The sequence below is a fragment of the Salvelinus sp. IW2-2015 genome, linkage group LG11 (assembly GCF_002910315.2).
Source record: "Salvelinus sp. IW2-2015 linkage group LG11, ASM291031v2, whole genome shotgun sequence".
Taxonomy (NCBI): Eukaryota; Metazoa; Chordata; class Actinopteri; order Salmoniformes; family Salmonidae; genus Salvelinus; species Salvelinus sp. IW2-2015.
In genome coordinates, this window is record NC_036851.1 from 46,891,715 (window position 1) to 46,904,667 (window position 12,953).

The following is a 12,953-nucleotide window of genomic DNA, read 5'->3' on the forward strand; positions in this document are numbered from 1 at the left end:
TTGTGTATATTACTCTTGGTGTTTTAAACATAATTATGTTTACGTATCTACTAGTTCATTTAAACGTAATTTGCTTGTTAAATTAGAAAATGTGTGAAGTTGATACTGCACTAGGCTAATCGCCCGGAGCATGAGGTCACTAAGCTCGACGGAGAAAGAAGCTCTGATGAAAGGAGAGGAAGAAGCTTTCAGAATGATAAAGGAGGAAGAGGAGGCTGTCACATTGAAAGAAGAGGATGATATTAAAGTGAAAGGAGAGGAAGAAGCTTTTGGAGTGAAAGAGGAAGAGGAGGCTGTCCCAATAAAGGAGAAGGAGGAAGAGGTTTTGGGAGTGAAAGAGGAGGAGACTGAAGATCTGATTACCACCAGTAAGTACTGTCTTAAAATCAGGGGCACAAACTATGCAGTTGTTGAACTGATGTGGGGTTTTAAAGGGGAATTCTACTGAAGTTCTACACTTGAATATGTTGTTCAGTACTGTATAAGTTGTTAGTTTCAATCTGCCATTGGTACATATATTTTTGGGACTTTTCAATTAGATGTACTGAATTCTCCATGTGGTCTATATCAAAGTTCCCCTCATCTAATATAACAGGCTTTAAAAATTCAATATTGGAGCATATTTTCTACTTAAAATATCAAAGGGATGCAAAAGGTACCCATTTCGTGGAAATGACCCTTTACATTAGCATCACAAACAATATTTTACAAAATCATGATGAACGTGGCCATTTTAGGCCCTTTTTAGACATTCATGCCTTCATGTAAGACCCTATGATTGTAATAGAAGATCATAAGTTTACCATCTGTTTGATGTTGTCATTCACACAGGAGAGAGACATGACTATTGTGGATCCTCTGGGGAGCCTCAACAACATCCTGATGCTGATGAGTCAGAGAAGAGTCTCTCCAGATCAGAACACCAGATGGTACAGCTTGGTCTGGTCTAGCATACAGCCTGCTCTATCGGGGTCTGGGCTGGGTTTCTGTAAAGCACTTCATGACAACAGTGACATCAGCATCCATAATGATATGTGTCTGTGTCCCCTGTTTATGGTTACCAGGACAACGCTAGCCCTTCCTCCCTCCCGGAGTACCCGTGTCGTGCCTCTCCCGGTAGCACCTTACTGCTGGGTATGACGAGGTTGTCTGTGCTGCTGGTGGACTGCAGGAAAACAACGGGGCTGAGTGGAACTGTGAGAGGAGGAGGAGGAGAGAAGAAGGGATCAGATTTGACACATCAAAGTAAGTGCTGTAGTTTAGTTTGAACAAATACAATAGATCTGCCCACTGGTATCTGTTACCAGGACAACCAGCAGAGTTCTGTTAGTTGACAGGAAGATAGACTGGTATCTGTTTCCAGGACAACCAGCAGAGTTCTGTTAGTTGACATGAAGATTGACTGGTATCTGTTACCACGACAACCAGCAGAGTTCTGTTAGTTGACAGGAAGATAGACTGGTGGATATGGATGTTGTGAATATCATAACACTGAAAAAGGATTCTGCCAATGAAAAGAGAGAAACCAATAGACCATATAAAACCTTGATGAAAGTTAGATTTAGAGAGAAAGTTTCAANGTTCATTTAAACGTAATTTGCTTGTTAAATTAGAAAATGTGTTAAATTGATAATGCACTAGGCTAATCGCCCGGAGCATGAGGTCACTAAGCTCGACGGAGAAAGAAGCTCTGATGAAAGGAGAGGAAGAAGCTTTCAGGATGATAAAGGAGGAAGAGGAGGCTGTCACATTGAAAGAAGAGGATGATATTACAGTGAAAGGAGAGGAAGAAGCTTTTGGAGTGAAAGAGGAAGAKGAGGCTATCCCAATGAAGGAGGAAGACGTTTTGGGAGTGAAAGAGGAGGAGACTGAAGATCTGATTACCACCAGTGAGTACTGTCTTAAAAACATGGGCACAAACTATGCAGTTGTTGAACTAATGTGTGGTTTTAAAGGGGCATTCTACTGAAGTTCTACACTTGAATATGTTGTTCTGTACTGTATAAGTTGTTAGTTTCAATCTGCCATTGGTACATATATTTTTGGGACTTTTCAATTAGATGTATTTARTTCTCCATGTGGTCTATATTAAAGTTCCCCTCATATAATATAACAGGCTTTAAAAATTCAATATTGGTGCATAATGTCTACTTAAAATGTCAAAGGGGTGCATAAAGCACCCATTTAGTGGAACAACCCTTTAACATTTGCATCACAAACAATATTTTACAAAATMATGATGAAGTGGCCATTTTAGGCCCTTTTTAGACATATTCATGCCTCTTGTAAGACTCTGTGATTGTAATAGAAGGTCATAAGTTKACWRTCTGTYTGATGTTGTCATTCACACAGGAGAGAGACATGACTWTTGTGGATCCTCTGGGGAGCCTCAACAACATCCTGATGCTGACGAGGCAGAGAAGAGTCTCTCCAGATCAGAACACCAGATGGTACAGCTTGGTTTGGTCTAGCATACAGCTTGCTCTATCTGGGTCTGGGCTGGGTTTCTGTAAAGCACTTCATGACAACAGTGGCATCAGCATCTATAATGATATGTGTCTGTGTCCCCTCTTTATGGTTACCAGGCCAACGCTAGCCCTCCCTCCCGGAGTCCCCGTGTCGTGCCTCTCCCGGTAGCACCTTACTGCTGGGTATGAAGAGGTTGTCTGTGCTGCTGGTGGACTGCAGGAAAACAACGGGGCTGAGTGGAACTGTGAGAGGAGGAGAAGAGAAGAAAGGATCAGATTTGACACATCAAAGTAAGTGCTGTAGTTTAGTTTGAACAAATACAATAGATCTGGTATCTGTTACCAGGACAACCAGCAGAGTTCTGTTAGTTGACAGGAAGATAGACTGGTATCTGTTACCAGGACAACCAGCAGAGGTCTGTTAGTTGACAGGAAGATAGACTAGTATCTGTTACCAGGACAACCAGCAGAGTTCTGTTAGTTGACAGGAAGATGGACTGGTGGATATGGATGTTATGAATATCATAACACTGAAAAAGGATTCTGCCAATGAAAAGAGAGTAACCAATAGACCATATAAAACCTTNAACCAACCATGACTAAGCAGTTCTGTGTTTCTAAACCCCTTTGTGTCTCTGTATTATTTGCGCKTCGCGTTCCATTCACTCTGTGTGCATGTAGTGGCCCTTTGCTCCCGTTATTAATACGTGAATAAATATTTAGTTTAAGTATTACTCTGACTTGTGTGATAAGTTTCTCTCTCCTCATTTGATAATACAAACATAACCACCACACGTTACCCACTACAGTCAGCAGATGGCGATGAGAGTCTTTCAGGTGATGTTTCTTGCGTGACGTATAATCTAGTGGACGGAGCGGGAAGTTTCTTCAACAGGGACAAAAGGCTTCTGATTCAACCAACGCGGTGGTTTGCTAGCGAACATTAAACTGAATCATTGAAGCTCTTTAGACTAATCTTGTGTATATTACTCTTGGTGTTTTAAACATAATTGTGTTTACGTATCTACTAGTTCATTTAAACGTAATTTGCTTGTTAAATTAGAAAATGTGTTAACTTGATACTGCACTAGGCTAATCGACGGAGCATGAGCTCACTAAACTCGACGAGGAAAGAAGCTCTGGTGAAAGAAGAGGAAGAAGCTTTCAGAATGAAAAAGGAGGAAGAGGAGGCTATCTCATTGAAAGAAGAGAATGGATTGAAAGAAGAGGAAGAACCGTTTGGAGTGAAAGAGGAAGAGGAGGCTATCTCAATAAAAGAGAAGGAGGAAGACGTTTTGGGAGTGAAAGAGGAGGAGACAGAAGATCTGATTAACACCAGTGAGTACTTTCTTAAACAGGGACACAAACAATGCAGTTGTTTAACTAATGTGTCGTTTTAAAGGGTTTAACTAATGTGTCGTTTTAAAGGGGCATTCTACTAAAGTTCTATATTTGACTATGTTGTTCTGTACTGTAGGAATTGTTGAAGGGGCAATCCGCCATTGGTACATATATTTTTGGGACTTTTCAATTAGATGTATTTAATTCTCCATGTGGTCTACATTAAAGTGCACCTCATCTAATATAACAGGCTTTAAAAATTCAATATTGGTGCAAAATGTCTACTTAAAATATCAAAGGGATGCAAAATGTACCCATTTCGTGGAACGACCCTTTTACATTTGCATCACAAACAATATTTAACAAAATCCTGATGAACATGGTCATTTTAGGCCCTTTTTAGACATTTTCATGCCTTTTGTAAGACTGTGATTGAAATAGAAGATAAGTTTACCATCTGTTTGATGTTCTCATTCACACAGGAGAGAGACACGACTATCATGGATCCTCTGGGRAGCCTCAACAACATCCTGATGCTGAYGAGTCAGAGAAGAGTCTCTCCAGAWCAGAACACCAGATGGTACAGCTTGGTCTGGTCTAGCATACAGCTTSCTCTATTGGGGTCTGGGCTGGGTTTCTGTAAAGCACTTTATGACAACAGTGACATCAGCGTCCATAATGAGATGTGGGTCTTTCCCCTCTTAGCGTTACCAGCCAATCGCTAGCTCCCCTTCCCCTCCCGAGTCCCCTGTGCGTGCCTCTCCCGTAGCACCTTACTGCTGGTATGAAGAGGGTTGTCTGTCTGCTGGTGACTGCAGGAAACAACGGGCTGAGTGGAACGTGAGAGAGGAGAAGAAGAAAGGATCAGATTGACCATCAAAGTAAGTGCTGTAGTTGTATTTGAACAAATAAAATAGATCTGGTTCTGTTACCAGGACAACCAGCAGAGTTCTGTTAGTTCTTGTCGCGATGTGACACCTCAAGCACTGCATGCAGATTGCCTTAGACCACTGTGCTCGCACTAGCTGCCTTTGTTGCTTGACGTTTGAGCGGACAGATTGTTTAGCATCCTAGCGCGTTTATGATGATCACAGCGTCTTTATGCCGAAGTGTTGTGAAAATGATTTAGCTCTCCTGGTGTGGTGGTTTTGTGTGCTGGACTCAATGATCATTTAAAAAAAAAAATTTTTTTTATCTGTTGACCCGTGTTTAGAAACACTATCCTCCTGACTTAAATTAGCTCATATGTTCTTTTAAGGACTACTACCACCGACAGACTGACTAGGACCACTAGGACAGACGGAACTACACCACATGAGACAGGACTGCTTACGACCACGGGACGACTGATACTACCACTATGGACAAGACTACACTACCACCAGACTGCACTGACGGTACCAATGGACAGACTGAACGAACCCAGGTGACAGACTGACTAGACACGTTGGACAGACTTGTACGAATACCACGGACAGATGATCTAGCACCACGGGACCAGAACGGAATGAAACACATCGACAGACTGGACTGCTTACCACAGGACAGGACGGACGTGATACCCACATGGAACAGAGACTGCTACCACATTGGACAGACTGACGAGGTACCACATGGACAGACTACGACGATCTCTAACGCCATTTTTTCATTTAAGTAAAGATAAATCCATCTGATGTAATGAACGTTGTGGTCTGAACTGGGATGGTCTTTCTATACTAATCCTGTTGTCTTGTTTATTCCGGACAACGAATTCTCTCGATCCAAATGGCATTATTAGTTAATTTTTCCCCGCTAAGGTTTCCTGCCGCCGACAAATCGATTTATTGTTTGTGGTACATCTTCATTTGTAATGGATTTTCTGTATTGTATACTCTGTTTTTTATTATAAAGTTATTATAATTTCTCACACTGACAGACTGAATAACTAGTACCACATGGACAGACTGGACTACTACCATCATGACAGACTGACACTACAAACATTGACAGACTACACCACATGACAGACTGACTACTACCACATGACAGACTGACTATTACCACATGGACAGACTGACTACTACCACATGACAAACTGACTAATACCACATGACAGACTACTAGTATCACATGACAGACTGACTACTACCACCGACTGACTACTACACGTGACAGACTGACTAGTACCACATGACAGACGACTAGTACCACATGACACAGACTGACCTAGTACCCTCAATGACAGACTGACTACTACCACTCATGACAGACTGACTAGTACCACGTGGTCAGACTGACTCCAATACCACGTGACAGACTGAACTATCACTATGGGCCAGAACTGACTAGTACCACGTGGACAGACGATCTACATACCCACGTGGACAGCACTGACTAGCTACCACTAATGGACAGATCTGACTAGTACCACGTGACATTTACTGTACTCTACCACGTGGAACAGACGACTAGTACCACATGGACAGACTGGACTAGCTACCCACAATGGACAGACTGTACTAAACCACAATGGAACAGACGACTACTACCACATGGACAGGACTGACTACTACCACAATGGACAGATGATACCTACCACGTGGACGCCTGACTAACTACCACATGGAACAGACTGACTACACCACAACAGACCGACTATACCAAATGGACAGACTTATGACTTATACCACATGACAGACTATTACCACATGACACTGACTTTAGTACCCACATGGCAGACGACTAGTACCACCGTGGGCAGACTTGACTAGTACACTGGGACAGACTACTACTACCACGGGACAGACTGACAGTACCACGCTTTGACAGACTGAGCGTAGTACCACGTGGACCTCAGCACCTGACTACTTATCACGGGACAACTGACTAGTTACCAGTGACAGGACTGACCCCAGACCACAGACAGACTGACTACTATCACAGGCACGACGACTCATTACCACATTTGACAGCGGACTTTAGACCGACAGGTACCAGACTGACTCACTACCACATGGGACAGACGACTTGAGTACACGGAGGGACAGACTGACTATACCACGATTGGACAGGACTGACAGACCACATTGCAGACTGATCGTACCCACATGGCAGACGGACATACCACTGGACGGGGACTACTACTCACTGGACAGGATCTGACATACACTGACAGATTCTGACTAGGTACACGTGACAGGGATCGACTAATACCACCGTGACCAACTCACTATACCACGTGGACAGACACTAACCACTACAGACTCTATACCCAGGACAGACTAACTCACCAGTAGACGACTACTACTACCGCATGACAGACGGACAACATATGGACGACTGTACTACTACCTCTGGACAGACTGACATACTACCTGCAACAGGACTGTACTTACTACCACATGAAACTGACACTTACCAGCATAGGACAAACTACGACTACCACGTCAACAGACTGGACTACTACCACATGGACAACTATGACAGTACTACTACACACGACAGACGACAGACTACAACCACAACATATGATGACTACACCACAATGACAGACACAAACCACAACAGACGACAACCACATAGACAGCACTAAACACAGACAGACCTGACGACCACAGACAATAAGACCACAACAGACTACTACGTACCACCAGACAACTACTGACTACCACATGACAACTACACTACCACACCAACTCAACCACACAGACTACTGGAACCACATACAGACGACTAACCACATGACAAACTGAACACGACAGACGACTGACCACACAGACGACTAGGTACCAACGAACTACTTACCACGGAACAAAACTATACACTACGACTACTAAACACACAGACACGATACCTCAACAGATCGCACTACCACGACAACTACGACACCTTAGACCACTAGTACCACCAACGAGTACATACCATGACAGACGACTTATGAACCAACCAATTGGTTATTTTATACACTCGTGGAAGATGTGAACAAAACTGGACACAAGGTTCTTGATTACTTTAACCTTCTACAACAATAATGCACTTATCTTAATCATACGAAAGGACAGTGTACTCTTACCTGCTATTATGACGATCTGCACAATGCCTGCAGTTCGGCGTGAAGAACGACCGTTGATACTCCACGCAACTAATGTGTTTCTAGACGCTGAATCGCAAAGCTGAGATAAACCAACTTGCCATGACATGTGCGTCTGTGTTTCTAGTTAGTATAATGTTTATCTGACTGTCTATTACACTATATATACACTTTTGGAATGGCGGCAGGTCAGCCCTACAGACGACTAGTGGGTTAGAGCGAATTGGACCAGTAACCGGAATTACCAGCTGACAAGAGTAATGGACGAATCGACTCTGTTGTTCTGCCCCTGAACAAGGCACGTGTTAACCCAGCTGATTCCCGGTAGACATTAAGACTGTCATTGTTAATACTGAGACATTAAATTTGGTTGTAATCAAAGATGCAGGCTTAGCTTAGTTCTATGCAACACTAAAGTGACATTGACTTAAAAAACTGAAACAAGTACATAACGTAATTAAACCACATGATAGATATGACATAATCACAACAGATACTATATGCATAAATATAACTAACTAAATTATGATCCGCACACGCCCTTCAAAATTTGTGATTGGTGATCCAGTCAAGGCACCATCGTTGCTGACAGGTTGGTATAAAACTCTAAGCATCACTGACCCACATAAATCCAAAATCACGCATAGTCAGTACTAGATCATGTAATGCCTTACTGAAATAAGATCAGTTACTTATCATCAACGTCATACAGGGCACCGTCATCGTGTGTAGACCTACAGCATGCCACCTTATCCACAAAGTCAGGTTTCACAATTTCTGCCACCTGCTTACAGATTCCATCTAGAACTACAACCTGTAGTGCTGATATTATTCATTCGAAGGATAGCAGAAGATAACCTATATCCCCATTATAGAAGAAACAACAGCTCAAGCATCTGAATGTAAGTGGTAACCGGCCACCACAAACTAACAGCAAATGAGGCCGACAGAGTGACCACCCCCGAGTAGTTAATCGACAGAGCGTGCATATTCTGAAAGTCACAACCATGGAAGTCACAGAGCTCCACCATCTGGCTAGTCCGTAGCTGACACGTTGGAGTTATTGGTTAGCGACCTGACCTAGACAGAATGAGACGCACTGCCCCATCACATAGTAGTGCCAAACTGTAAAGTGGCACTACAAGACGCACACTCACTACGTGGATACAAGATTCTGATGGCTGAAGCTCCTAGCACAAACCACCGTGAAAGAAACCATCATTATTAGTGTACTTTTTGTTATATTCAGTGAGACAAACTAATGTACTTAGTCCTATTATACCGCACTAAGAGGCTACAAGACACGTAGAAACTACTACCCACTAATTACAAATATTAGTGTTTTCGCCTGACACCACTAAATAACCATTTAAAAAACTCGGAATATCGTTGGCTTGGCATCTCACAAGATGTTTAATGCTTATCAGTACTTGGCTACAACACAACAATGACAACAGCGATACAGATTGTTGGCAACCTTGTTTAATCGTGTGGAAGCTTACAATATTTCAGAAAACAAAGGTTTTTCTTTAATTTCGCGCTCTCGGCGAGAACACGCAGGCCAGCGGAAGGTTTTGGACTTTGTTCACCGCTAGCGGAAAGTTCCCGCACGTGGCAGGACTGGTCAAGTGAGAGAAAGGGAGCTTCAACGTATGTCCCAAGTGAGTTGTATGGGATCGAGCCCACGATGGCGCGGTGAGCACCGTGATCTCAATACTTTTGGAATGTTACTGCTAATTTGTATACTTTTGTAAGAGCCATCATCTGATGCCACTCATTTTAAGTTATCATTATAACATACTGTAGTCTAAAAACCATTTTAGTACTATATATACACAGGATACTGTAGGTCTAACTTAACAATTTTACCATATCTACTAACTGAACTACAACATATCACGTACGACGTCTGACAAGAACCATTTTAGTTATAGTTACAGTTACAGACCATATGTAACACGTACATCTCTAGATCTCCTTTAACAAGTATACCTCTATCGGGAACAGTAAAACATTGATCGTGTCACTCTCTTTCAAATGGTTTACCCTCTCATCCAAACTTCATGAACTTAACTTGAGCAGATGACTTACCTATGTCTCCTTTCTGTTAAATTCGTTAATGCTTGTTAAAACTGCTGTGAGATCCCTACCACTTCATATCAAAGCCTATGCTCGCTTAGTCTATCCAGAGGACAGCCTTCTCACTTGATTGCTGGTGAGACCCCCCTTTTAACATTAGCCTTGCCTATAAGTACTCAATGGCCAGAGGACAAGCCTTCTGCCGATATTGCTGGAGATCCCCCGACTCTTTTAACCCAAAGCCTTGCCTAGTCTATCATGAGGACAAGCCTCTGCCCATGCCTGCCACATTTTCAGAAAAAAGCTAAGCCAACACTTCCGAACAGATGACCAATCCACAATATCACATATGGGATAATGCTATCACCAAATGACTGTCTTTTGGATTACAACTAACAGATTGTACCTGTTTGGGGCCCAGAGCCTTCTCCAGAAGGCAAGACTCCACAACCATCTCTCAGACGGCTGAAGACACACACACCACTCCTCAGACTCAGGCTCTTGAAGGAGACTACTACACTACCACCATCATCCTTAGACCCAAGAGCTGCAAGGCGATACCACCAGCCCCACACCATCGTGCTCAGACCAGCGGACTGTGAGAGCGACCCACACACCGACGCAGATCACTCCTCAGACACGCTGAAGGACTACTAACCACAGAACCCACCACTCATACCATCCTACAGACCAGCGCTGAGACCCAGCCACCCTAGCCATTCTGCACCTCAGACACAGGCTGGGAAGGACCACGCACCCACCATCTCCTCAACCAGGCTCGAAGGACACACACCACCATCTCGTCAGGACCAGGCTGAAGGACCATAACAAACACACCATCTTGCGGTCAGACCAGGGCTGGAAGGCCTACACACGACCACCTCTCCTCTGACCCAGGCTAGAACCGAGACCAGACACACACCACTATACTCAGACCAGGCAATTATCACAGGCACTGCAGAAGACCACACCCATCATGCACTCAGACCAGGCTGAAGCATCCAGACAGACCCACCGAGATCTCCCAGGACCAGGGACTCGCACAACCAGAGAAATGCAGCATCAACCTATCTTCACCTCCAGACCAGGTGACAAGAGCGTACACAGACCACCATCTCCATCACGATCCACCAGCGCATTCAAGGACTGAAGGAACACACCCACCCATCTACCTCAGCAGAACCGGCTGCTCGAAGGACCAGACATCACCAATCCTCTCAGCACCAGGCTGAGTACAAAAGGACCAGACATCACCATTCTACTCCTATACACAGGCCAGGCTGATGGAACCAGACACACCATCTTCTTAAAGACCATGAGAACCTCGATAAGCACAAGACACACACCATTCTCCTAAGACCAGGCTGACATGGAAAGCTATCACGACCACCCATCCTGCACTAAGACACGGCTGAAAGGACCCCGACACCACCATCATTCCTCGACCAGGCTGAAGGACTACACACCACCATCTCCGTGAAGACAAGGACTGACTAAGCAGCGACCCACATTACTCTCAGAACAGGATGAACGCAAGCGTGACCACAACTCACCATACTCCTCACAGCACCACAAGGGCTGAAGGCGCGAGACACCGTACCATCTCCTAAGACCAGGACTGTAACACAGCGACCAGACAAACATCACACATCCTCACGATCGCAGGACTACTACATAGAAAGGACCAGACATCCCATACAGACTATTTCTCTTACCACGTAACGACACAGCCGAGTGAAAGGACCAGCGGACACTAACCCATCCATCTCCCCCTCCCCCCACCCCACCGCGCCCCCCCCCCCCTCGCCACGGAGGCAAGACACCACCATCTCCCTCGCCACCGCTGCGCGCCCTCACCACCACCCCTCTCCCCCCTCCCCCGACCGCGCCTCGCCCCCCCCCCACGCGCCCCCCCCCCCCACCTCTCTCCGCCCCGCGCCCTCGCGCCCACCACCCCCCCCCCCTCTCCCTCCCCCGCCCTCCTCCGCGCTCGCCGGCCCCCCCCACCTCTCTCACCGCACCCCCACGGCCGCCCCTCGACGCGACCCCACCCCCTTCTCCTCCTCAGAACCAGGAGACTGAAGGAGCGACACCACCATCTCTTTCAGACCGGACACTCATGACAATGACAGACTACCTTACACCGTCAGGACCGAACCACCATCGTCGCTGCAACCAACGGGGGCATATCAGGTGAGGAACTACCACACAGCACACATTACGCTCCTCAGACTTCACCGACGCTGATAGAGGACGAGACATCACCATCTCCTCAGACAGGTGAAGGAACCCAGGGCGTGGGGGGGCGTGGGGGGGGGACATACGCCACCAACATTCGATTTATCCTCCCTAAGAAAAGACAGGCTGAAGGACCCATGACACCACTCACTTCCTAAGACCAGGCTGAAAAGGGAGCAGCACCCACCATCTCCTCAGACCAGGCTGAAGGACTACACACCACCATCTCCCCTAGACCAGGATGAACATGTGACAGAAACGGGAACTCAAGTACCACCACACTGCGACCAGTATCCCTCAGCACTGCTGAAGGTAACCACATCTCACAACACCATCATCTCCTTTCAGACTCAGGCTGAACACACCCAGCGCACCACAGACAATCTCCTCAGACGCCTAGGACTGAACAGCAGACCTGCGACAGCAACGCCACTCATCTTCCTCAGACCAGCGGACTCCAGACGGCAGCCGCACAACACACCACCATCTTCCTCTCGAAGCTAGAGTTACCACCTGGAAGGGACCATACCACGTCATCTCCATCAGCACCAAGGTGATCGAAAGGACACTACAACCCACACCCATCGTTCATCACAGTTGAACCCGCTGAAGGGATCCAGACACTACACTCCCATCCCTCAAACAGGGCACTGTATCCAGGACCTGAAGGACCTAAACCACGGCAACCATCTCTTCTAGACCAGGCTGAAGCGCACCAAGTAACCACCCACACTATTCCTCAGAGCACAAGGCTT

The 12,953-nt window shown here is 45.6% G+C and overlaps 1 protein-coding gene across 2 annotated transcripts in view; it reads left to right on the forward strand.

Annotated features, from left to right (window-relative positions):
- Positions 1 to 6: 6 nt before the first annotated feature.
- LOC111970758 (sodium/potassium/calcium exchanger 1-like) overlaps positions 7 to 12,953 on the forward strand; it is a 197,565-nt gene continuing 184,618 nt past the window's right edge. Inside the window, exons 1-5 of one of the 2 annotated variants that reach the window (XM_070445781.1) lie at positions 7 to 368; positions 832 to 929; positions 1,065 to 1,245; positions 2,353 to 2,450; positions 2,586 to 2,760. In XM_070445781.1, coding sequence (XP_070301882.1) covers positions 131 to 368; positions 832 to 929; positions 1,065 to 1,245; positions 2,353 to 2,450; positions 2,586 to 2,657 — 687 coding nt within the window. In that variant the 5' untranslated portion in view covers positions 7 to 130 and the 3' untranslated portion in view covers positions 2,658 to 2,760. Of the gene's footprint in view, positions 369 to 831; positions 930 to 1,064; positions 1,246 to 2,352; positions 2,451 to 2,585; positions 2,761 to 12,953 lie in introns of those variants that run through there. The other variant, XM_070445780.1, reaches the window with a different exon arrangement.